This window comes from Orycteropus afer, unplaced genomic scaffold (genome assembly GCF_000298275.1).
Source record: "Orycteropus afer afer isolate SDZICR_OR568_19922 unplaced genomic scaffold, OryAfe1.0 scaffold00050, whole genome shotgun sequence".
NCBI lineage: Eukaryota > Metazoa > Chordata > Mammalia > Tubulidentata > Orycteropodidae > Orycteropus > Orycteropus afer.
The window spans coordinates 12016821-12040921 of record NW_006921637.1 but is presented as its reverse complement, the minus strand read 5'-3'; the positions used below and the strand labels follow the sequence as shown (position 1 = coordinate 12040921).

Below are 24101 nucleotides of genomic sequence, written 5' to 3'. Positions count from 1 at the left end.
ACCAGAAGGCTGGCGGTTCAAACCCATCAACCACTCCTTGGAAGGAAGATGAGACAATCTACTTCCATAGTGATACTGCCTCGGAAACACAAGGAGGGGTTGCTGTGAGTCGGGTCTGACTTGATGGCACATAACAACAACAACATCAACAAACCTAAGGTTACCTAGATTTTCTGCTATTAACATAGGAGAAACTTCTATAAGTTTTATGGTTTTGCATCTTATATTTAGGTCTATGATCCATTTTAAGTAAATTTTTTTGAAAGATGTTAGCTCTGTGTCTATATTCATTTTCTTGCATGTGGATATCAAGTTTTTTCCAGACCATCTGTTGAAAAGATTATCTTTTCTCCATTAAATTGCTGTTGCTTTTTGTCAAAAATCAGTTGACTACATATGTGTGGGTCTAACTCTGGGTTCTTTGTTTTGTTTTATGATCTATTTTGTCTATTTCTTCACCAATGCCACACTGTCTTGATTTCTTTAGCTTGAAGCCACATAGTGTCAATCCTCCAATTTTATTCTTTGTCAGTATTATGTTGGCTATTCTGAGTCTTTTGCCTTTCCATGTAATCTTTAGAATCAGATTGTTGATGTCCATGGAATTTTGATTGAGGTTGCATTGAGTCTACAGATCAAATTGAAAAGAATTAACATCTTAATAATATTAAGTCTTCCTATTCATGAGGATGGAATATTTATTTAGGTCTTTGATTTCTTTCATCAGAGTTCTGTAGTTTTCTTCATATACATCTTGTACATACTTTGTTAGATTTATGCCTGTTTGTTTGTTGTTATTGCTGTTGGTGATGGTACTAATGTAAAGGATGTTGTATTTAATTTCAAATTTCAATTGTTCATTGCTGGTATATAGGAAAAAAAATTGACTTTCTATATTTACTTTGTATCCTGCTACCTTGCTTATTAGTTCCAGGAGTTATTTTTTTGTCAATTCTTTAAAATTTTCTACACAGACAAACTTATCATCTGAGAGTAAAAACAATTTTATTTCTCCTTTCTTGATTGGTATACCTTGTATTTCCTTTCTTTGTCTTATTGCACAAACTAGAACTTTAAGTATAATGTTGAATGGAAGTACCTACCACAAGAGAGAATTGTTGTCCTGTTCCAGATCTCAGGGGAAAAGCATCTAGTTTCTCAACATTGAGTATGATGTTAGCTGTAGGGTTTTGTAGATATTCTTTACCAAGGTAAACATGTTCCCCTCTATTCTTAGTTTGCTGAGAATTTTTATTATGAATGTCTCTAATGCTTTTTATGCATCTATTGATATGATCATATGATTTGTCTTCTTTGGCATGTTGATATGATAAGCTATATTGATTGGTTTTCCAATGTTGAGCCAGGCTTGCATACCTAGAATAAATCTAATGTGGTCATGGTATATAATTCTTTTCATACTTTGTTGGATTCTAAATGCATTTATTTGAAAGAAAAAAGTTGGGTGAGTTGGGAGTGGGAATTTATTTCATCCCTAGCACAAGTCTGTTGTGTGTGCATTCCTAATTTCATTTTAAGATGAAGAACTTGAAGCCTGTGGAAGTTACACTCATAAATGGTAGAGCCAAGATTCAAACCCACACCCTCTCCTCTGATTCCTCACCAGGATCCAAAACAAGGGTGGAAATCCTAAGTGCATGACTGATGCCCACTCTGCATAGATATGGTGATGGTCTATTTGATCAGAGGATGGCATTGATGAGCTTCTCAGGAGGTTGAGGGATATGGGGTCTGGATTTGGCAGGATGTTTCCATAGGTGATGTGACCTATCAGAGACTTTAGGTCTGTCCAAGACACAGTGCCATGGCAGCCTTTCAAATATAGAAATACAGGGGAAAAGGCCCTTTTCTCAGAGAAACGAGAGAGGCTCTGAGCCTTCTCCATCTTACTGGCTTGTTCTGTGGCAGTCCTCAGGTTAACAAAGTTCTCATTCTTGTAGGAAATAGTGAAAAACCCAGAATTCATTCTTGGAGGGGCCACCAGGATGGATATCTGCCAGGGGGAGCTTGGTAAGTGGTTGGAGGGGAAAGAGTGGAGAGTAAGTTTGATAGATGCTACCCCATTGGGACAGGACAAGGATCACCTGGAAGGGTCAGCAGTAGCATCTCTGGGTCCCTGGAGGAGGCACAGGGTAGGTAGGAATGCCACTCTCCTTCCTTCTTCTTCCTTCCCATCCTCGAAACTCACTGGGCTGTTCCCTTTGAATGGGCCCCTTGGATTCTAAGGCTCTTGCAATCACAGTCCTCTGGTGACAGTGCATATGTGCTCTTAGACTAAGCTCACAGCCCAGGAGTTCATGAGAACAATGACCCCAGCAGTATTGGACCAGCACTCTCATACATGGTAACTATAGCCAACACGTCCAAATATTCATTGAGTTGCCAGCTAGGCTTGCTTCTCAGCACTCCAACACAATCTCCAGCCATCCTCCTAATTTTACAGATGAGAAGACCATGGTAAAGTCATAGACACCTTCAGCCTGTGTCGGTCTCCTGTGGAGTCTACCAGAAGCTGTACTAGAGACTCCAAAGGACAGCTGACACATTAGAAACAAAACTGTGATTTTGCCAAGGGTGGGGTGCTTGTGCCCCACTGCACCCAGGAAAGCCAGAAACAAAGCAATCTAGTAGTAGCTTTCATGATGAGCACTCAGTGATTCTCTTTCATTTGTGTGCAGCAACCAGAAAGGAGCCGTATTACAATATCCAGCATCCAGGGAGTACACCAGAACATGGTAAACAATTTTGTCCAGAAATGTGAACTTTGAGGAAGCCAGACTGTGGTGTGATGGAGCCTTGAGTTCTAATGACATTATTGTTATCCTCTAAAAACAAAGACTTCTGGAAGGAGAAAACTGAGAGTTTGTCTGATAAATGGACACCTCCAAATATCTGCTCACATATATTCCAGCAGCAGCACCTGCAGCACTGCTAGGCATGTTCAAGGCACTCAGGCCATTTTCAGTGAAGGCTGATGTGCATCAGTGTCATTCTTTTTAGTCTTCCTCCAGATGTGTATTAACAGGAAGACAGGGAATTCCATGACTAAATCAACAAATCTTGAAAATGCAAAATAATAGAAAGCAAGTACCCACTGAGCTACCTTTATCTATCACTAAACTACTTGGGGTGGTGAGGAAGCATCAGCCCCAGAAAGTGCTCTCCAAGCACCATGGAGGGCTGTTTCTGAGCACACAGAAGTACTGCAGAACCTGCAGGGCAGCAGCTACGGTATGCCTACTCGTCTGCTCACCAACATATACAGCCATAGTACACAGAAAGGGAAATGGGTGGAATTTTAAAGAGCTGAAGCATAACAGAGCCCTGTGTTTGAAACACAAGTAAGCGTATCTGACAACATTACCAAGACTCACAGCTGCTTGTGATAAACTGGAAGGAGTAGTGCAGGGAAGGGAGGCAGAGAGGAGGACAGAGGTTCACATTCCATCAGTTTAAAAAAAAAATTGCAGAAAAGCTGTGAGCACATCTGAAACTCCCTATATCTCTTTCTGGCATAAATTTTTCCCATTTATTGTGAATCAGTGGTGAAAAGGGTAGCTCATGGTTTTCATTTTGCAGGAGACTGCTGGCTATTGGCTGCCATTGCTTCCCTTACGCTAAATGAAAAGGCACTGGCTAGAGTCATCCCCCAGGACCAAAGCTTTGGCCCTGAGTATGCTGGCATATTCCATTTCCAGGTAAGAAGGAACCCTGGTCCAGCAGAGTTACCTCTTTGGGGCCCAGCACAATGCCAGGGGCATCTTTATGCTGGTTGGTGACCATATCTGCCAGTGTAAGAGCTCTGATTCTTAAAACATTACTTAAAAATCAAACTTTGTGATGGAATATCTAAATGCATTGGAAGAGTATTAAAGACATCTCATAGTGAATCCTTTTGTAAAGTATACAATAAACCATTAAATAACATTTTGGCAAATCTGATGTCCATATGTTAAAGGTTTCATTATTTGGAATTTCTTGTGCTTTAAGCATACATTGCCTAAAAACAATCATACCTCTGGTGAACTGGATTATTTCTCATAAACTGAGAGATTCTCTTTACTGAAGAGATATAAATTTGGAGACATTACGTAAGTTTTTAAAAAAACAAACTAGCGATCTACTGGGACATGTGCTTGGATAGTGTTGGGGGAGATTGACCACCACACCTCTGGGTGACACACAGCAGGCGAGGCTGCCCTGGGAGATTTGTTCCCTGTGTTCTCATCTCCCCCTTCCATACTCTCTTCTCTATCAAGTCCTCATATAGAGGCTAACTTCAAATGGAAACACATCTCTTCTATGAACTCAAACAGGGGACCTCAGATTGTTTTCTTGGTGAAACTGAGCCTTAGTACACTCACCTGAAAACAGAGAGACTAGCACTACCTCATGGGATTTTCATAAGAACTGAGTGAGATACCACATAAAGTGGTAAGACAGAACCAGGCATGAAATAAGAGTTACTTACCTTCCACCCCACCACTTTCTCCTTCTCCCTTCAGGACACCATGTGTGAGTTCAACCATGGCCTTTCCTGTCACTGAGGCCAGCAATCTGATAAACTGATGTACACCCCAGACTCAATAACTGATTGTTATGGATTGAATTGTGCCCACCCTCCACTCCACCCCAAAATATGTATTGGAATTCTAATACCTATACCTGTGGGTATAATCCTGTTTAGAAATAGGTTTCCTTTGTTATGCTAATTATATCATACCTAAGTGGGTGGGTTCTAAAGCTAATCATGCCTGAGTTATAAAAATAGCAGATTAGGCACAGAGTCACACACAGGGGAGAAGGCAAATGCCATGTGAGCATCATCTCTAAGCCAAGGACCCAGGACTATCAAGACCCTGATTTGGTCTTTCGGTCCCTAGAACTGTGAGAAAATAAATTTCTGCCCTTTAAACCCACCCACATGTGGTGTTTTGTTATAGCCTCACTAAGAAACTAAGGCTAATAGACATATTTCAAAAGTAGAGATCAAAAGAAGCAATGTGTAACTTGAGAATTCAATCTCCATTCACAGGGGCCAGCTCACAGGATTGATCCTGTGATCTGAGCTGCTTCTCAGAACACAGGTATGTGGGTGCTAGGGGCTGCCAGAGTCCCTCTCTCCAGCCACCTTGGGCCACTGCTCCAACCTCAACTTGCCAGCTGGATGCTGCTGTAAGCAGTAAACACTCCTCCCTCAATCTCTTCCTTGCTTCAGGAAGCTGGAGGCCAGGTATGGACATTCAACACCTGTCCAATTAGAGGCTCCACCTATGGAAAACCAAACCAAACCCACTGTCACGGAGTCAATTCCAACTGAGAGTGACCCTATATAACAGAGTAGAAATGCCTCATAAGGTTTCCAAGGCTGTGACCTTTACAGAAGCAAACTGCCACACCTTTTTCCTGTGGGCCAGCTGGTGGGTTCAAACTGCCAGCCTTTGGGTTAGCACTTTAACCACTCTGTTGCCAGAGCTCCTCACCTACAGGCAAGGAGAGAGCTAAAGTTTAAAAAACAGAGAACCGGACTCCACACCACCACCACCACCACACATACACACACACACACACACACACAAAGGAAGAAGAAGAAAGAAAGAAAAGAAGAAACAAAGCTAATTGGAGGTGTTTTAAAGTGTCCTAAAACTGAATCTTTGGACCAGTGTTGATCACAGGCTTAGTGGGTGAAAGCTAAGTGGTCCCATAGTGGAACCTGTAGTTGTTTCCTATGGTCACTGTAACAAATTGCAACAACCTGGGTGGCTTGAAAAATTAGAAATGCATTTTCTCACAGTTCTGGAGTCCAAATCCAAGGTGTTGGCTGGGCCATGCTTCTGACAGATCTGGGGGGAAAAAAGCTTTCCTTGTCTCTGAGATTGCTGGCAAACTTTGGTGTTCCTTGGCTTATAGATGCATCACTCCAAACTCTGCTTCCTTCTTCACATGGCATCTTTCCTCTTTATCTGTGTCTTTGTGTCCAAATTTTCCACTTTTTATAATCATTGAATTAGGGCCCAGTCTAAGCCAACATGGCCTCATTTTAATAGATAGATCTGCAAAGACCCTTTTCCAAATAAAGTCACATTCACAGATACCAGGGGTTAGAAGTTGACCGTATATTTTTGGAGGACACAGTTCTACCCACTACAGAAGCCACATGGGATTTTCCTCAAGACCAGAAGGGCATTTTGGTCAGGGCCAAATAGTCAACATTTACAAATGAGAGCCAGACTTCAAATGTGACTCACTCCCAATTTCTGTTCATATTCTGGGCACAGTTCTGGCAGCACAGTGAATGGGTGGATATAGTGGTTGATGACCGACTGCCCACCTTCCGGGACCGCTTGGTTTTCCTTCACTCTGCAGACCACAACGAGTTCTGGAGCGCCTTGCTGGAAAAAGCCTATGCCAAGTGAGTGTCGGTGCCCCTGAGCAGGGAAGCCCCCTGTGTCAGGAAGCCTGTTTTGAATTCCCAAGAGAACTCTTCATGGGTCTTCTATGGAGAGAAGGCTTATGATATCAGGGGAAGGAGATCAAGGCTCACGGCTTACCAGTGAGGCACAGCAAGCTCACTTTACTGGAGCTTTCTCAAACCCACAAGCCACTTCTCAGAAGGAAGGTTGAGCGATCTACTTCCATAGTGATACCACCTTGGAAACCCAAGGAGGGATTGCTATGGGTTGGATTGGACTCCACGGCAGTGAGATTGGTTTTGGTTTGTTTTCTCAGGGTTGAAGGTGGAAAAGGAGCCACCTGAGCAATTTTCTTCCTATAGTCCTAGATATGCCCCTTCCTTAGACATTTTTCTCTGTGTCATGAATCTAGCCTTGGGAAGACATGATGGAAGAAGAGCTGTAAGGATAAATGGAGGAAAATTCTGGATGTGCTGACAAAATTCTTGGTTTTTCAGACTTCTCCACCAAACACTATCATGGCCCAAACATCTGGGAAAGAAAAGGGACTTGATTCTCTCAATCTATATATAGCTAACACTTTCATGGTCAGGCCCCATTCCAAGTGAGAGTATACAGAGAGACACATTCATTTAAACCATAGCAGTCCTAGGAAGGACAGTACAATTGTTATCTTCAGCTTACAAATAAGGAAACTGAGGCACAGAGCCAGCAACTCAGCCCAAGGTCAAACAGCTATAATGGTGGAACTGACGTTTAACCAGACCTTGTACTCTTTACCACCACCACATCATACTGACTCTTAGCATTTCCTCAGATCTCAGTCCCCGTGTGCCATCTCCCACACCTCCCTTTAAGTCCACATCTAGTTCTGGCTTAGAACAGGGAAAAACTCTGTATTCTTTCCTGCCCTGATGACTGAGGGGTGCCCCCTCATTGTTCTCTTGTTCTGCAGCAGTATCCTTGCTTTCTTACTGCCCTCACAGGCTCAATGGGAGCTATGAGGCTCTGAAGGGGGGAAGCGCCATTGAGGCCATGGAAGACTTCACTGGGGGTGTAGCAGAGACTTTTGAAACTAAAGGGGCTCCAGAGAACTTCTATGAGATTCTAGAGAAGGCCTTGAAGAGGGGCTCTTTGGTGGGCTGCTCCATTGACGTAAGTTTCTTGCTTACATCCTCACTCACCAAGCTCTACATTCCAGGCACTGTGCTAGGACCAAAGATCTGAGAAGGTACCCTGGCCACACAGAAGGAGGGGAGTAACTCTGTGTATGTCTGTGGGGTAGTATCAATGTTTATTTTAATCCCACCCGTAACTGCCTGGTATGTATCCCTTCGCTTTTTCCTTGCCTATACAAGCATTCACAAGTATATATATATACATACACAAAAATGGATGGATTGGATTAAAATGGAATCATAATATACATTTTTCTAAAACTACCTTTTTCACTTAATATATAATGAAAAAAAAATGTCAGTACATAGAAATGTATTATTTCTCATTTTTATTCATATAAACATAATTTCAACTCATATATTTTTAAAAATCTATCTGAGTTTTCTACTTCCTCTTGGATTAATTTTGGGAATTTATTCTTTAGTAATAAAGCATCAATTTCCTCTACATTTTCAAATTTGTGACATCAAGTTGTACGTACTATCGTTATATGCTTTTTATAATCTCTTCAGTATATGTGACTGTATATTCCCTCTCATGGTACTTGACACTGATGGCCATATTATTCTGTTTGGGGCAATTTAAAAAAAAAAAAAATCAATCTTTATTATAGTCTCCCCATCCTCGGGAGAGACTGAGACTTTCTGTATTTTACTGCTAAGCATCTTCAGGGCTTCTTGTTTAGCCAAGTTCTGTTCTCTATACACATGAGCCTCATCAGGACAGCAGGATGAGAGGTTGGGGAAGTATGGAGGGGCCAGGCACAGAGTGGATCTGTCAGGGCAGGGACAATTCAACTTGGACTATGTATCCAGTGTTGCTCTTTTCATATTTTAGACCAGATATGCTGCAGAATCAGAAGCCCGAACACCTTTCGGTCTTATTAAAGGTCATGCCTACACTGTTACAGGAATTGACCAGGTAGGTGATGAGAACCCTTGTTCACAGGGCCCTGATATGAGCATGATAACACTAGTCTCACTCTGGTGGGATAGTTGTTAAGGCATTCAGCTACTAACCAAAAAGTCAGCTGTTTGGGCCCATGAGGTGCTTCATGGGAGAAAGATGAGGCAGTCTGCTTCTGTAAAGATTTGCAGCCTTTGAAATCTTATGGGACTCACTGAGTCAGAATTGACTTGATGGCAGTGCATTTGGTTTAGGATATTTTTTTTTAAGAAACCTATTTAGTTCATTGCAAGTGAAACAGCACTGTCAGACAATGTCTCATTTTATGGAGGCAGGCTGGAATCCAAAATAGCAAAACATCCAGTGCCAAACTTTTAAGCAGGTGTGGGGAGCCTGGTATTCCCCCCCCCCCCATTCTACATCAACCCCATTCTCTGCAGTCCAGGATGGAACTAATTTCTGGGGATAATTAGAACCACACAGCACCATCAACTTGGGAAAGAGAAAGGGGAAGATGAAATGAAACAGGGAGTGGAGAAACCAACAGCCTCCCTCTCAGAGAAAAGTCAGTGAAGCCAGAGCCTCTGTCTGTCCCCTCCTTGTTTCCCACAGGCCAGTAAAAAAAAATGCTGTGTGTCAAGGATGCAGGCCCTTTGGTCTCCTGCTGTTGCCCACATTTTGAATAACACACTCAAAATGAGGAGAGAGTGCAAGATAAAGAAGGAATGTGTTATTCTTCCTTCTCACTGGAGTTTCTAAGAAACAGGGTTCATGCTGAGAGATTCAATTATTTGAGTATTCCTTAGGAATTTCAGCTATTTGTGTTAGTTTTTTTGTCTTCCTTCCCTGATCATATAAGCCTTGCTGACAGCTCTTTGTGCTGAGCAGACGTGGTTTTTTCTATTAGAGCTTCTAAAAAGCAACAGTTGTTTCCACGTAGCACAGAAACTTCCCATCATCTCAGTTCTATTGCTCTTGCTTTCTCTTCACCTGCAAGACACTTACCTTTTCTGAGCATTTCAAATTTATGAACCTTTAAACGATGAATCACAAGCCTCACTTGGGACTCTGAGTGGTTATATTACCTGAACTATTTGTATAAAATAAAAAATATATAATTTATGCCAAATTCATGAAGGATAACGTGTTCTCACAAGCTAAAAGTTCAACTCACTTTCTGCCAAAATGTTCCTAAAATGGCTGATCCTCTTTCCCGCTCAAAGACAGAGCATTAAGTGAATGCTGGCCCTTCCCTTACTGGCCAGTACCCTGAATGTTTCAGGGTTACAGTCTGAATCAGTGACCACATGTGACACCTGAACCAGTTGCTGTCAAGTCAATTCCAATTTATAGCAATTTCATGTGTATACATAGCATTTCCAATGGCTGATTTTTCAGAAGTAGATTACCAGGCCTTTCTTCTGAGACACCTCTCAGTGGACTTGAACCTCCAAACTGAATGCACTAATCATTTTGCACCACCCAGGGACTCTATGACACATGAAGGGGAGAATGTTGGAATGAATCAAGTTGTAGAAACTATTTCTGCTTATTGTTGCTGTTGTTTAAACTACTGACATGTGCTTAAATTTTGATCATTCATCTGTGTGTAGGATGCTAAGAATTAAGAAAATTCAGCAATAATTCCACAAACATTTTTGATGATATTCTTTACCATTCATGTATGATGCTGAGAATAATAAGGCTCTGTCCCAGCCTCCAGGGAGATTCCAGTCTACAGAAAACCTTCATTTGTTTGAAGATTCATGTGGATTACATTCTTGCTAATTACATTATTTCCCAGATGTGGCATAACCATTCTGGGTGATTCATATGAGATCATTTGTAATGTTCATAATTATATTCAATTAGAATTAGAAAATTCCAAGTGCTGATTAAGAATTGATGAGTTTTACTTCCACTTCTGAGAGGATTAAGTGGGGTTAGAGGCTGCAGGGTTTTAGACAAGAGACTTGAGATAAAGCCATTCCTGGCCAAGCTTCCCCTTTGATGACTGCCCTGGGGCACATGTGGGAGCATAGCCAAGCCTCAGCTGCAGTGATCATTCCACATGTCTCTGATGCTTTGCCCTTCCAGGTAAACTTCCACGGCCAAAACATCAAGCTCATCAGAGTCCGGAATCCTTGGGGCCAGGTGGAGTGGAGTGGGGCGTGGAGCGACAGGTCAGTATCTTTGCCCCATCTCTGCTGCTTTCTGGGCAGGGGGCCAGGGCTGGCGGTGTGCAAACATGTGAAGGAGAAGCAATCTGTCTGTAGTTTGCCACTGGTTCTTAGTCAGGTTGTTTCTGCTTCTGGGGTGGCCTTACTTTCTCCCTTTCAGCCCTCAGGGCCTCCCATTCAGTCAAACTGGATCTCAAAAAAAGCTCTTATAAGAGCCTTTTAACTTTTCATATAATTGTGTTATTTCACATCCTTAGGGATATTTAATATGTTATGCCTTATCTATGATTGTGAAAGGTTTCATCTCATTAAATTGTGACTAGTTCTAGTAAGCAATGTACACACGTGTACATGTATGTGTAATGTGTACTTGTGTGTACGTGTGTGAGCAGGTAGGTGTGTAAGTATGCATGTGTGTGTGCATGCATGTGTATGTGTGTGAGTGTATGTTTTGTGTCAAGTAGGGTGGGGTGGCAATGAATATTTTGGGTGCGGGAATTCTTGAAACACTGATAAGCAGGATAACAATAGTATTCTCTCTGATGAACACTGATGGTTGGCCAGAGGCCTGGTGGCCCGCTAGAGAATTAGAGGAAGTAGAGCAGAAATTTGTCCTACTACAGGACACTTGTTTATGCGGCCCCCAATTACACCCACTCCTCACTTATCCATGTTCCAAAGACCAGGTCATTATGCAAAAGACAGTGTTATGCAAAAAATAGAGGATAATCACTTCAGATCACAAAATGCAGGATGGCTATATCATTACATAACTGCCAAATTACATCATTATTTAACTGTCAAACCACTGAGAATCATGGCCCAGCTCAGTTTCACACAATCTTAACCATTATAGCCAGCGTTATTCTTGCCTTACACCTTGACATTCATTACTGCCAGACATGCATTGTTAATGTGCAAAACAGTTGGCTAGCAGATTTTTTACTATTGTAAATGTGAAATGCCAAATAATTAGATCGTAGAAAAGTGGGTGAAAAAACCTCCTGGTCTCTTGTTTTTAGTAAGAATGGCTTTTTTCATCTCCACTTCCGTGTAGAAGGTGTGGTTCACCCTGTGACTGGGAACCTGGGGACAGTGCCTAACCTGAGTTGTCTCTCCTCCACTCCCTCCAGGCTCTCTGCCATCCTGGGCTCCTAGAAGTCCCTTCTCCACCGTTGGCTCATGAGGCTTTGGGGAAGGGAACCTTGAAGCAAGTCTAGAACAGAAGTAAAACAGCCAGCACTGTCCTCACTTCAGACAAAGTGACCAGGCCCCTCAGCATGCATGTATCAGACTCCAGCATTGGAGCAGAACCTGCTTATCCTCATTGTCCTTACTCTGGTCCCATCCTCCCTCTCCCACTTCCTGGCATCTGCTGCTCAGAACAAAGGGCATAGGGAGACATATGGAGACAAACATTAAAGTAGAGACTAAGTTGGTCAAAATTAAGGAGGCTTCTTCATATTGTAATAAAACCTGTAGAATTCCCTGGTTTAAACAAAGCATTCTGTACAAGAAAAAGGACCATGTTTCCATCTCCTGGGTAATACAAAGAAGCACGAATAAAGATAGTGCATTTTTACTGGAAGCAAGTTTGTCTTCCCCTCACAACCAGTACCCAGAGTGGTGATAGCTGGTCCCTATGCTGACTCCTCAGTCTGGCCACACTGCCTGGGCCATGAGAATAGTTAGAGGTCTTTATGTGAGCCATTTAGAAAGTAAGGGCTCTTAATTTTACTCTACCCACTCTGGCACTAGTGACCTGGAGAGATGGCTTCCTAAGTTCATTACCTGTATTTCCTGCTCCCTCTCTCTAAAGTTAATTCAGGATCTACAGCATGTAGCCAAAGTAGCCACCCAATTATAACATGATAGTAAACCAAGCCACATGCAGTCAAGTTGAGTCCCACACATGGCAACTCCATATGGGTCAGAGTAGAATGTGCTCCATGGGGTTTTTTAATGGATGATTTTTCAGAAGTACATCATGAGGCCTTTCTTCTGAGACACTTTTAAGGGGACTCAAACTTCCAGCATTTCAGTTAAAAGTTGAGTGCTTAACCATTTTCACCACCTAGGAACTCCATAACATGATAGTGGTGATTACTTCATTTGAACTCTGTGGGCAGCTGTGGGGTAGTAGAACACCCACTGAACTTGGAGTCAGAACTTCTGAGCTTGAGGGACAACTGATAGCCCCTCACTATTTCTTCCCTATGAACATGTCACCTGGACAGTGTGGGTGTTCTCATCTGAGGAGTGGGCATGTCCCCTGACTTGTCTGAGTCTCCTCATCTGTGCAGTGGACATGTCATCTCATCTGTCTGAATGCCCTTAATTTTGGAGTGGGCATGTCTACTTCACAGAACTGTGAAATGAGTTCATAATGAAGTCATGCACATTAAAAGAATGGGCAAATGCAAGGTACAGTATTATTCAACAGCACTGAGTTTGGTTTGGTTTGGTATTATGAACACTTTTCAAAGTGTCAGCTTATAAACTAAAAAGAGCTGTCACTTGGTTTGTCCCACATCAAAGATCAAGTTGATGGCAAACAAAGGACTGAAATTAACCAACTGGTGGCCTCCAGTGGTGCTCTTTCCATTACCCAACTGATGTTCCATTCTTATGATGATTTTCTGTGTTGGAGGTTCAAATGATTCTCTGACATTTTTTTCCTCAGCACTGAATTGCTGACTCAGAGATGGACTTTCTGTTCAATCCTTGTATTTTAGGACCAAGAGCCAACTGATCTCTACATATCTTGCACATTTCTGGAGCCTAGAGCATAGTCACTGAGCAGGACTATTTTATACATAACAAACACGTGCCTTGAACTCCTCTTTTGGGGCTCATCCACCACAAGGGTTGTTTGAGTTGCTGTTCACAATCCTCTTCCTAAATACTGACTTTGTTCACTTATAGCTCCCCTGAGTGGCGTTCCATTGGCCCAGCAGAGCAGAAGCACCTCTGTCACACCGCTCTCGATGATGGGGAATTCTGGTACAGTGCTTGTCTCTCTTTTTATTATTGCATTAATAGTGTAACAGGTATGAATGTGCTTCATGACCATTTTATAAAACTCAAATACATCTGTCTAAAACACTTCATATTCAGATTGGCTGGAATTTAACCTCAGTCATGTTTTGAGAGAACTCACTCCATTTCTGGGTTTGTCTGAGTCCCAAGGGAGTTAGTGCAATCCAGAAAAGAGTAGATATGGGGAAGAAGCTCTGGTCCCAGCCCTGCATGTCACCTCTGAGCTATTCATCTCAAGTGACTTTGAGGACAAGTAGCTCTGCTGCTCATCATGTCTACTCCTTGCATCCCCAGCTGGATGACAAGGACCTTTAGAGGTGCTATTTGAGAGCATCTAAAAGAATAAACCTAATTGGGAAGAAAACATTTCTAATCTGGTCTTTCCATGGGGATGAATGTCTTTGTTTAACTGAAAATTCTTAGTGGACCTTTGTCTCTGGAAGCTTTTTTTTTTTTTTTTCCTGTCTTATTTCTTGTAGCTTAGATAACAAATTTCTGGTTTCTAGCTCAATTTCCTTTCATGCTCTCAAAGCAGTCAATGCTAGCCTGAGTTCATCTCTTTCTTGTAACACCTTGTTGAAGCCAATAAGCAAAACTGGGATTCATGGGCCAAGTGCTGGTAGAAATGCAACCATACTCAACATTCTGTGTTATTTGCTTCTTAATGCAAAACATCATTTGTTTCCTTCCATTTGTGTGGATCATTGAACACTTTGATATTAAAAAATATATTTTTCTGGGGAAAAAAAATAGTACACACTAATATTCCAGCTTTTTCTACTCTTCTCCCCTGAAGCACAACCTCAGTAGGCATTTGTTCTGTCTTCTAGATTTTTACAGGCGAAATTATCAAATATTTTGTCACTGCATAACAAGCATGGATATCCATTTTCTGGCTTCAATATTTCCTTGTTGCCTTCTGTTCAACTGCTAAGCTAATCTCACATATTTTAGAACTTTATTATGGCAGATCCATACTTCAAAGTACTGGTGGCTTAGGGTAACACCAGCTGCTATGAGTAACAAACTCAAAATGTATAAAGGCTCAAATACAATAAAGTTTATTTCTCCCTCATTGTAAGAATCTAAGGAAAATGTTCCTCTTCTCTGTGTGGCTCTCTCCAAGTAGTGATTTAGGTACTCAAGCTCCTTCCACTGTGTGGTCCCTCCATCCCCTAGGTCACACAGTCATCTGCATGTAGCCAATAGAAAAGGAAGAAAAGATAGGAGAAGATAGCCTGTTTCCTGAAAGCCTTGACCTAGAAGTAACACACATCACTGCTTACATCCACTGGGCACAGCTAATCACACAGTCACCTTTAGATGAAAGATGGAGAGTACTCCCTGCCCCCATTCTGGTAGATGAATTTCAGTGGCCTCCTAGCCATCTTTGACTTGGGAACCATGGAGGCCTAAGTGCCAAGACATTTGTGGAGACCCTTCAAGGTGCTTGAGAGATTCAACAACTATTGAAATGGAAATTAGAGACAAATTTACCTTCAACTTTGAGTACAGAGATGTTCTGGGTGACATCTGGATTCATAGTTAAAAGAACTCAGAGAAGAAAGCTGAGCTCAGGAATTTCTATCATCCCTGAAGTTGTGGAATATGAGCAGGAGGAAGAGCAAAGCATTGAGAAGCCATCTGAGGTCAGACTAGTGGAGGGTCTTGCAAACAGGAGTAGGACAGAGGAAAACAAGGAAATCCATGGAGTAAAAGACCCAGTTGAGGAGTCTGAGCTTTTGGGTGATCCATTGACCTGCCCACAGACACATCATTTGGCCTGAAAGGAGTTGTACCTAACACCTGCATCTGAGATTGCTTAAGCAGGGCACCATGTGAAGTTCATTAGCACTCTCTGAATGTAGCCTTTCCTTCAAGGATCTGACATATAAGCCCTTTCCAGTCAGTCTCCTTCCAGTTTCAGTTTCCACTCACTGTAGAATATATTCCTGCAATGCTATCTTCCTCCCTTATTTATTAATGTTGTCCTTTCTACTGAATCTTTTTCATTAACATACAAATGTTATGATTTCTCCCAACCACAAAGGAAAAAAGCTTTAATTGGCCACTTCAGCCACCAATCGATTTATCTCCTCTCTTCTACAGCAGAACTCACCAACACCTCTCATCCTTGCCTCTCCGACACGTTCCACTATGGCTTTTCCCTAAATTCCACTGAGACTACTCTTGCCAGTGTCACCCCTGACTCACTTTGCTAAATCTACTCATCTTGGTCTGTCCACAGCACTTGATATGGTTGGCACTGTCTTCCCTGGGTTGCAAGGGACTATACACACTCTTACGATTCTCCTCCTACATGAAGGCTCCTTCTCAATGTCCTTTCCTAGGTCCTCCTCATCTCTATAATCTCTTAATGTTGAAGTGCCATGTGCCTCGGTCCTTGTAATTCCCCTTCTTACCATCCACACCCACTCTTTAGGTGAGTTCATTCTAATCTCAGGACTTTAAATACCATCTTTACACAGATAACTTCCAGGTTTAAATTTTCAGGTCCTTTCCCTAGAATTCCAGATCCATATATTCTATTGCCTACACAACATCTCCCCTTGAATATTTAATTGACATCTCAATTTAGCATGCCCTAAACTGAACTCTTGAACAGCTCTTCCAATTGCTCCACCCACAGCCTTCTCCATTTCTACTCTTCCAGTTCCTCAAACCAAACATCTTAGAATCATCCTTGATTCCTTCCATTCTCTCTTTCTCCACATCCAATCCATCAGCAAATCTTATAGGTTATACCTTCAGAATATATCTAAAATCTGACCATTCTCACCATCTCCCCTGATCCCAGCCTGACCTGACTCATCCATCTCTCACCTAGACTATTGCATGAAGTTCCTAGTTTTCTCTCTGCTTCTACCTTTGCCCTATGAAGTCTATTCTCAACACAGTAGCCAGAAGGATCATGTTACTCCTCTGTTTCACACTTTCAGTGGCTCGCTATCTTCTCAAAATCAAAGCCAAAAATCATTAAGATGGCCTCCATGATCCTATATGACCTGAGCCACCACTGCTTCTGGATCATGTCTCTTACTGATGTCCTTCCGACTCTGTGCCAGTCTCACTGACCTACATGGGGTTCCATGAACACTTCATACAGATATCTGCCTCAGGACTTTTCTGTACATATGGCTGGATAACTCTTCCCCCAGATAGCTGTTTGACTAGTCCCTTGTGCTTTAGGTCTTCACTCAAAACTCATCCTATCAGTAAGGACTTTCCTTGCCCCCTATGTAAAATGGCCCCTTACACCCATATTACATTATTTTACCCTACTTTATTTTTCTCTGTAGCACTGATAATATACATAAAAACAAACCAAACTCACTGCTGTAGAGTTGAATCCAACTCATAGTGACCCCTCCTTGGGTTTCTGAGGCAATATCTCTGTGGAAGTAGATTGCCCTGTGTACCTTCCGAGGAGTAGCTGGTGGGTTTGAACTGCCAGCCTTCTGGTTAGCAGCCAAATGCCTTAGCCACTACACCATGCAGTCAACCTCTATTTTTACCTTTGCCTGTATGTGTATTTTCTGTCTCCCCACACTGGAATGTAAGCTCCATGAGGGCAGGAGAAGGCACTTGATAAATATCTGCTAGATAATTAAATAATGAATGAATCACATCATCACCATCACCCTCCCACATATTGTTTCCCTCCACGTGGTTGCAGGATGTCATTTAAGGATTTCAAGGCCCATTTTGACAAAGTGGAGATTTGCAGCCTCACTCCTGATGCCCTAGAAGATGATGCTGTCCACAAGTGGGAGGTGATGGTCCATCAAGGAAGCTGGGTTCGGGGCTCCACTGCTGGGGGCTGCCGCAATTTCCTGGGTTGGTATTCTGCTCACATTCTCTCTGCCATTCACAAGTGTCCAGTCCAACCAAGGACATCAAAGAGATCTATGACACAATAGAATCAGGACCATGACCATAAATAAAGCCAGAAATGTAGAGTGAGACAATATGATTTCAGGTATAACTGGGAAAAGAACGTTGTAGAGATATAATAGTTAGATAGGAATTGCTTAGGAAAACTTCCTTGTTTTGTTAGAAAATTACCCACTTCAGTTTATTGGACTATATAATTGAAAAGTTCAGAGGAGAAGTAGGTGGCCTTTAGGCACAGCTGTATCAGAGCTCTGGCTCCATTTGGTGATAATTCTCTGCTCCTCTCTCTTTCCAGTGTGGTTTCCTCAAAGTGATTTTCTTTATAATCACAGAAGGGCTGCCAGCAGCATCCAGGATGACCTGATCCTTTATTCCCATGCACTCACTGCCACTGAGTCAATTTTGACTCATAGCAACCTATAGGACAGAGTAGAACTGCTGCATAGGGTTTCCAAGGCTATAAATCTTTATGGAAGCAAAATGCCTCATCTTTCTCCATCAGAGCAGCTGGTAGATTGGAACCACAGACTTTTTAGTTAGCAGCCAAATGAAGTTTTCAACTTCCCTCTAATTGGAAAGCTCTTGACCCAATATAACCTGGGAAATGCTATGGGCTATTGGCTTTGTTCCAATTCTCTGTGGCAAGGGGAATTAGCATAGACCAATCAGAGTTCATCCTTGGAAGTGGAAATAAGGTCAACCATAATCAAATTGCATAACCATTAAACAGTGGGGTGAATCAAATGCTGAGGGAACAACCACAGGTCCATTACACTTTCCTTTGAAATGCCAAGTGGAAGAAAATAAGATGGAGCAAATTTAGCAGACTAGATCCAAAAGAATGTCTTTGTAAAAAGCTGCATGGAAAATGATCTAATGAGAATAAAGAGGAAAGTAAAGGCAAAACAGAATGCATTCTCACAGAGAAAAGAAATATTCTCAGATTTGAGAAGATATAGTGGGAGGTAATGATTGTGTGTGTGTGTGTGAGAGAGAGAGAGAGAGAGAGAGAGAGAGAGAGATTGTCCATGCTTTTTTAAGAAAGGGAGAATAATTTATCTCTTTCCCATGGCAGATACCTTCTGGACAAATCCACAGATAAAGTTGTCCCTAACTGAGAAAGACGAAGGGCAGGAGAATTGTACTTTCATCATAGCCCTGATGCAGAAAGATCGAAGGAAACTCAAGAGATTTGGAGCCAATATGCTCACTATCGGCTATGCGATTTACCAAGTATGTGGGAGCCAAACTGCTCTTCACAACCCACCATCTGAATTTAAATTCTCCATTCCTCCCTTTCATGCTCCTAAATCTCAATGGCTAGACCCCAAACTATGTCCAAAAGCCAAGAAGAGTGGCCCTCTCTAAAGTAAAGCTCTTGCTTTTTCACTGCAGAGCCCTGGCACAGATGAACATCTAAACAAAGACTTCTTCAAGTACCATGCCTCACAGGCCAGAAGCAAAGCTTACATCAACCTGAGAGAAGTCTCTAACCGGTTCCAGTTGCCTCCTGGGGAATATATCCTGATTCCCAGCACTTTTGAGCCACACCAGGAAGCTGATTTCTGCTTGAGAATCTTTTCAGAGAAGAAAGCCATTACCCAGTGAGTACTAGATTTGAGAACCCCTTTTTATGCTCTGGTAGCATAGTGGCTAAGGCACTTGACTGCTAACCAGAAGGCTGGCGGTTCAAACCCACCAGTCACTCCTCAGAAGGAAGGTTGGGCAATCCTACTTCTGTAGTGATACTGCCTCGGAAACCCAAGGAGGGGTCGCTATGAGTCGGGGCCGACTTGATGGCACACAGCAACAACAACAACAACAACTTTTATGTGGTGGTTCATTCATAGAGACTCCACCAAGGTGTGGGCACTGTGGACCTCTTCTTCCTTTGTCCATTGTCTGCCTGGGAAGCAAGTGTGTTTCTTCATCCATTTGCAAATGGAGTACATTTCCACATTAGCTTTGCTCCTCCTCCTCTCAAAGAGACCATTAAAAAGTTGGTCTCCAACTGCTCCCAGAATTGTACTCACTGGGACTCAGGTGGAGCCCTTCATTTTTCAGGCCCCCTTACCATGAAGTAGTAGCCACATTTAGGAATGCTTATATCTGTGCACGATGAAAGGAATGCCTATCACAGTTCTCAAGAATAGCATATTTTTTCAGTTCTAATCTAAACAATGTGGACAGGTCTGCCTACCTTTTTGCAGGTGCACATTCTGCCACCTCTTCCTCACAGTTTTGCAAAATTATTTTGTATCAGTTACTTGTGTGGAAAAGATTAACTATTATTGACCATCAACATTTATTGCTCTGTGACAGAGAAAAAATGGTCAAGATACAAGAGTCCATTTATATGCCCAAGGGAGACATTCTAGGGATTCCAGAGAATGGCAAAACTTGTGCCTTCTGCATGTAAGCTAGATACATCCCCAATGAAGCGCTATTAACAAGATAGAGGCAATTATAAGTAAACTGTCTGCTATAATTTTTTTAATTGAGATTTGGGTGAAAGTTTACAGAGCAAATTCATTTTCCATACAACAGTTCATACACATTTTATTTCATGACATTGATTGCAACCCCCATAGTGTAACAGATCTCTTCCCACTTCCTTCCTGTGGTCATCTTTTCCCTGAGTCCTTCTTTTCTATCCATTCCTGCCCTTTGAGCTATCTCCCTTCACCAGTACTACCCCTCTTATCTCCCATGGTTGATTGCTCTAAGGAGTGTACATACCTGGTATACATGATCACCAGATATGCCTATTATTTGACTGGAAGCCATGAGAGTAAGTTCAATGCCAGGCCCAAAGATTAACTTGGGGCCACAGTCTCAGGGGTTTCACTAGTCTCTATCAGACCAGTAAGCCTGGTCTTTTTCATGAATTTCAGTTTTGTTTCACATTTTTCTCCCACTCTATCCAGGATCTCCTACGGTGATCCCTTTCCCGGTGGTTGACAATGGTAGGTGGACACTATCTAGTTCTTCTGGTCTCATGGTCATATAGGCTGAGGTTCACATGGTCCACTAGCCCCTTGAACAAATTGTGTCCATGTGTCTTTGGTTTCCTTCATTTTTCTTTGCCAGCTGTTGCATCTTAGATGGCTGCTTGCAAGCTTTTAAGACCCCAGTCTCTACTCAACAAAATAGGATGGAGAACATTGTTTTTGTGTAGTATGTTATGCCATTTGAGCTTGATGTCTCCCATGACCATGGTCCTGAGACCATGGGCTTAACAACTTACTCCCTTGGGGTGTTTGGCTGTGGCTAAGAAGCTATCATAACTTTGCTCTATTAACTCTATTATATATATGGACATTCTTATCATCTACTATAATTTTACCTTTTATTTTGTGGATAGAATTGGACTGGTGGTGTCCATTGAGAATAGTTCAAATTCCAGCTTGATTGAGTTTCTCAGGCAGATCAAAAAGTCATGGTTTTTCCCTTGCACTAAATTAAAGCAGTAAAGCCTTGAATTTTTAAAAACTTTAGAGGAGAATTTTTCTCCAGCCTTCCTTGACATGGAAATATAAGCTGAGGATGAATTTCCCAGAAAAGCATGAATTTCACACAAAAGCACCACACAAGATGCATGAAATTTGGCATCTCTTGTGAGTAGCAAGAGCAAGAAACCTAGTCTATGTCCATCCTACACACCATAGTGTCCATCCTCTTAATAGAGTGAGGTCAGAGCCTCTGGCCTGTGTAGATAGCTTTTACATAGAGACACTGACTCCATGTTCATGCTTTTCTGACTAAGATCCTTTAGTCTGCTCAGATATTAACCTATAAGAAACAGGGTTGTGCCTCAGGAACAGAAGATCCACATTGAGCTGACTGGTTTAGCTTTCATGAGAGAGTCCCAAACAAAAGAAAATTTTGAAAAGTTTATAGTGTGTGTGCCCAGTGGATGAGGAAGAAAGGGAGGACTATTCGAGTTCAATCTTCATGTTAGTTGCTGTTGAGTCAGCTCTGACTCATGGTGATCTCATGTACAATAGAATGAAACACTGCCTGTGTTCTGGTTACCTAGTGCCACTCCGACAAGAATATACCACAAATGGGATGGCCTTAACAAATGAGTTTATTCTCTCACAATTTGGAGGTTTTAAGTTCAAGTTCAAAGTGCCAGGCTCTAAGCCCTGGGTGAAAGCCTGTCAGCCTTTGGCTTCAGCTCTGTCTCCAGCTCCCAGCCCACTGAAGCTAGAGGAATTTCTTCACTCAGACAGCTGCTGGCTGCTGAGGCTCCCGAGCCCAAGGTTGACAACTAAAAAGGCACAGTCCCGATGTTATCAAACCACACGGCAGACCATTAATTCAAGTTCATTGCAAGTCCCAAGCTCAGCAGAGCATGGAAAGCTGCTGAACAATGGCACAGCTGCATGCAGGGTCCAAGCATGCCATAAGCTAGAGACCATTCCTCAAGGCTTCTGCTTATATACAGGAAGCAGACCACATTCCCTAAGGCAGCTACTTAGCTGTTCACAGTAGATTCCACCATGGAGTTGATTACCATCATGGGGACTACTACATCCAGCTGCCTAATCACTCAACCAGGCCTAGCTAAGTTGACACACAAACTGAACTACCACAGCTTGGTCCTGCATTATCTTCATGAGCATTGGTATGTTCAAGTCCATTGTTGCCACCACTGTATATTTTGAGTGCCTTCCAACTTAGGGGACTCATCTTCCAGCCTATACCAAACAATGTTCTGTTGTGATCCATAAGGTTAATTTTCAGAAGCTGTTCTCCAGGCCTTTCTTTCTAGTCTCAGTTAGTTTGGAAGCTCTGTTAAAACTTGTCCACCATGGATGAGACTGCTGATATTTGAAATACCAATGGCATAGCTTCCAGCATCACGGCAACATGCAAGCCACCATAGTATGACAAACTGACAGACAAGCAGTGGGGTTCAATCTTAATGCCTGTTTATTCGTATTCCCTTTGAATTTTTATTAGCTCTCGTAGGGCTTTATGTTTGCATCTGTAAGATTGGATTCTTCCAAATTTTTTTTGCTTTGACCAAAGCTGAAGCTGGCTCTTCCTGTCATTATTATTACTACCCAAGCTCTATACAACTCAACTGTCAGTTTGTCATACTGTGGTGGTTGTGTGTTGCTGTGGAGCTGTAAGCTATGCCACTGGTATCTCAAATAAAAGCAGAGTCACCCATGGTAGACAGATTACAGCAGAGCTTCCAGACTAAGACAGACTGGGAACAAGGATAGGGCCATCCACTTCTGAAAAAATTGGCCAGTAGAATCCTTGTGAATAGCAGTGAAACACTGTCTGATGCATTACTGAAAAACTTTCTAAATAGCTCTGAAACATTGTCTGAGATACTGCCAAAAGATGAACCTCTCAGGTTGGAAGGCGCTCAAAATACGACTGAGGAAGAGCTGCCTCTTCGAAGTAGAGTTGACCTTAATGACATGGATGGAATAAAGTTTTTGGGACCTTCATTTGCTTATGGGGCTGCTGCCAACATCCATTAATAATCAGAACATGGAATGTATGAAGTATGAATCTAGGAAAATTTGAAGTTGTCAGATGTGAAATGGAATGCATAAAGATTGCTGTCCTACACATTAGTGAGTTTACATGGACGGGTATTGGCCATTTTCAATCAGGCAATCATATGGTCTACTTTTCCAGGAATGACAAATTGAAGAGGAATAGTGTGTCATTCATTTTCACGAAAAAATGTTTCAAAATCTATCCTGAAATGTAATGCTGTCAGTAATAGGATAATATCCATATGCCTACAAGGAAGACCAGTTAATACTACTATTACTCAAATTTACTCACCAACCACTAAAACCAAACACGAAATAATTGAATATATTTACCAACTTCTGCTATCTCAAATTAACCAAACATGCAGTCAAAATGTGTTCATTATTATTGGTGATTTTAATGAGAAAGATGGAAACAAAAAAGAAGCATCGTAGTTGGGAAATTATGGCCTTGGTGATAGAAATGATGCCAGAAATCACATGATAGAATTTCTTTTTATTATTGTGATTTGAGTGAAAGTTTACAGAGCAAATTCATTTTCCATAAAGCAGTTCATACACGTTTTGTCTCATAACATTGATGGCAATTTCCCACAGTGCAACAGCTCTCTTCCCACTTCATCCCCATAGTTACCTCTTCCCTGTGTCCTTCCCTCCCATGAACTCCTGCCCCCAGGAGGTGTCACTATGCATACACTGCCTTTCTGTTCTCCCATGATTGATTTCTCCAAGGAATGTATCTACCTGATGTAAATGTTCAGCCCATTAGATGGTCTCTTATTTGGCTGGAAGCCACAGGCTGTTGTTGTTGTTAGGTGCCATTGACTCATTTCCAACTCATAGCAACCCCATGCACAGCAGAATGAAACACTGCTCAATCCCGCGCCAGCTCCATGATCCCTGCTATACTTAAGCCTATCATC

General features: G+C 42.1%; 1 protein-coding gene across 1 annotated transcript in view; it reads left to right on the top strand.

Moving 5' to 3' along the window:
- CAPN9 (calpain 9) overlaps positions 1 to 24101 on the top strand; it is a 72626-nt gene that overhangs the window by 19822 nt on the left and 28703 nt on the right. The window contains exons 2-11 of the mRNA XM_007938495.2: positions 1962 to 2031; positions 3601 to 3719; positions 6300 to 6433; positions 7421 to 7589; positions 8451 to 8534; positions 10617 to 10702; positions 13625 to 13702; positions 17436 to 17596; positions 18729 to 18886; positions 19049 to 19257. Of these exons, the coding sequence (XP_007936686.2) occupies positions 1962 to 2031; positions 3601 to 3719; positions 6300 to 6433; positions 7421 to 7589; positions 8451 to 8534; positions 10617 to 10702; positions 13625 to 13702; positions 17436 to 17596; positions 18729 to 18886; positions 19049 to 19257 (1268 nt within the window). The remainder of the gene's footprint in view (positions 1 to 1961; positions 2032 to 3600; positions 3720 to 6299; positions 6434 to 7420; positions 7590 to 8450; positions 8535 to 10616; positions 10703 to 13624; positions 13703 to 17435; positions 17597 to 18728; positions 18887 to 19048; positions 19258 to 24101) is intronic.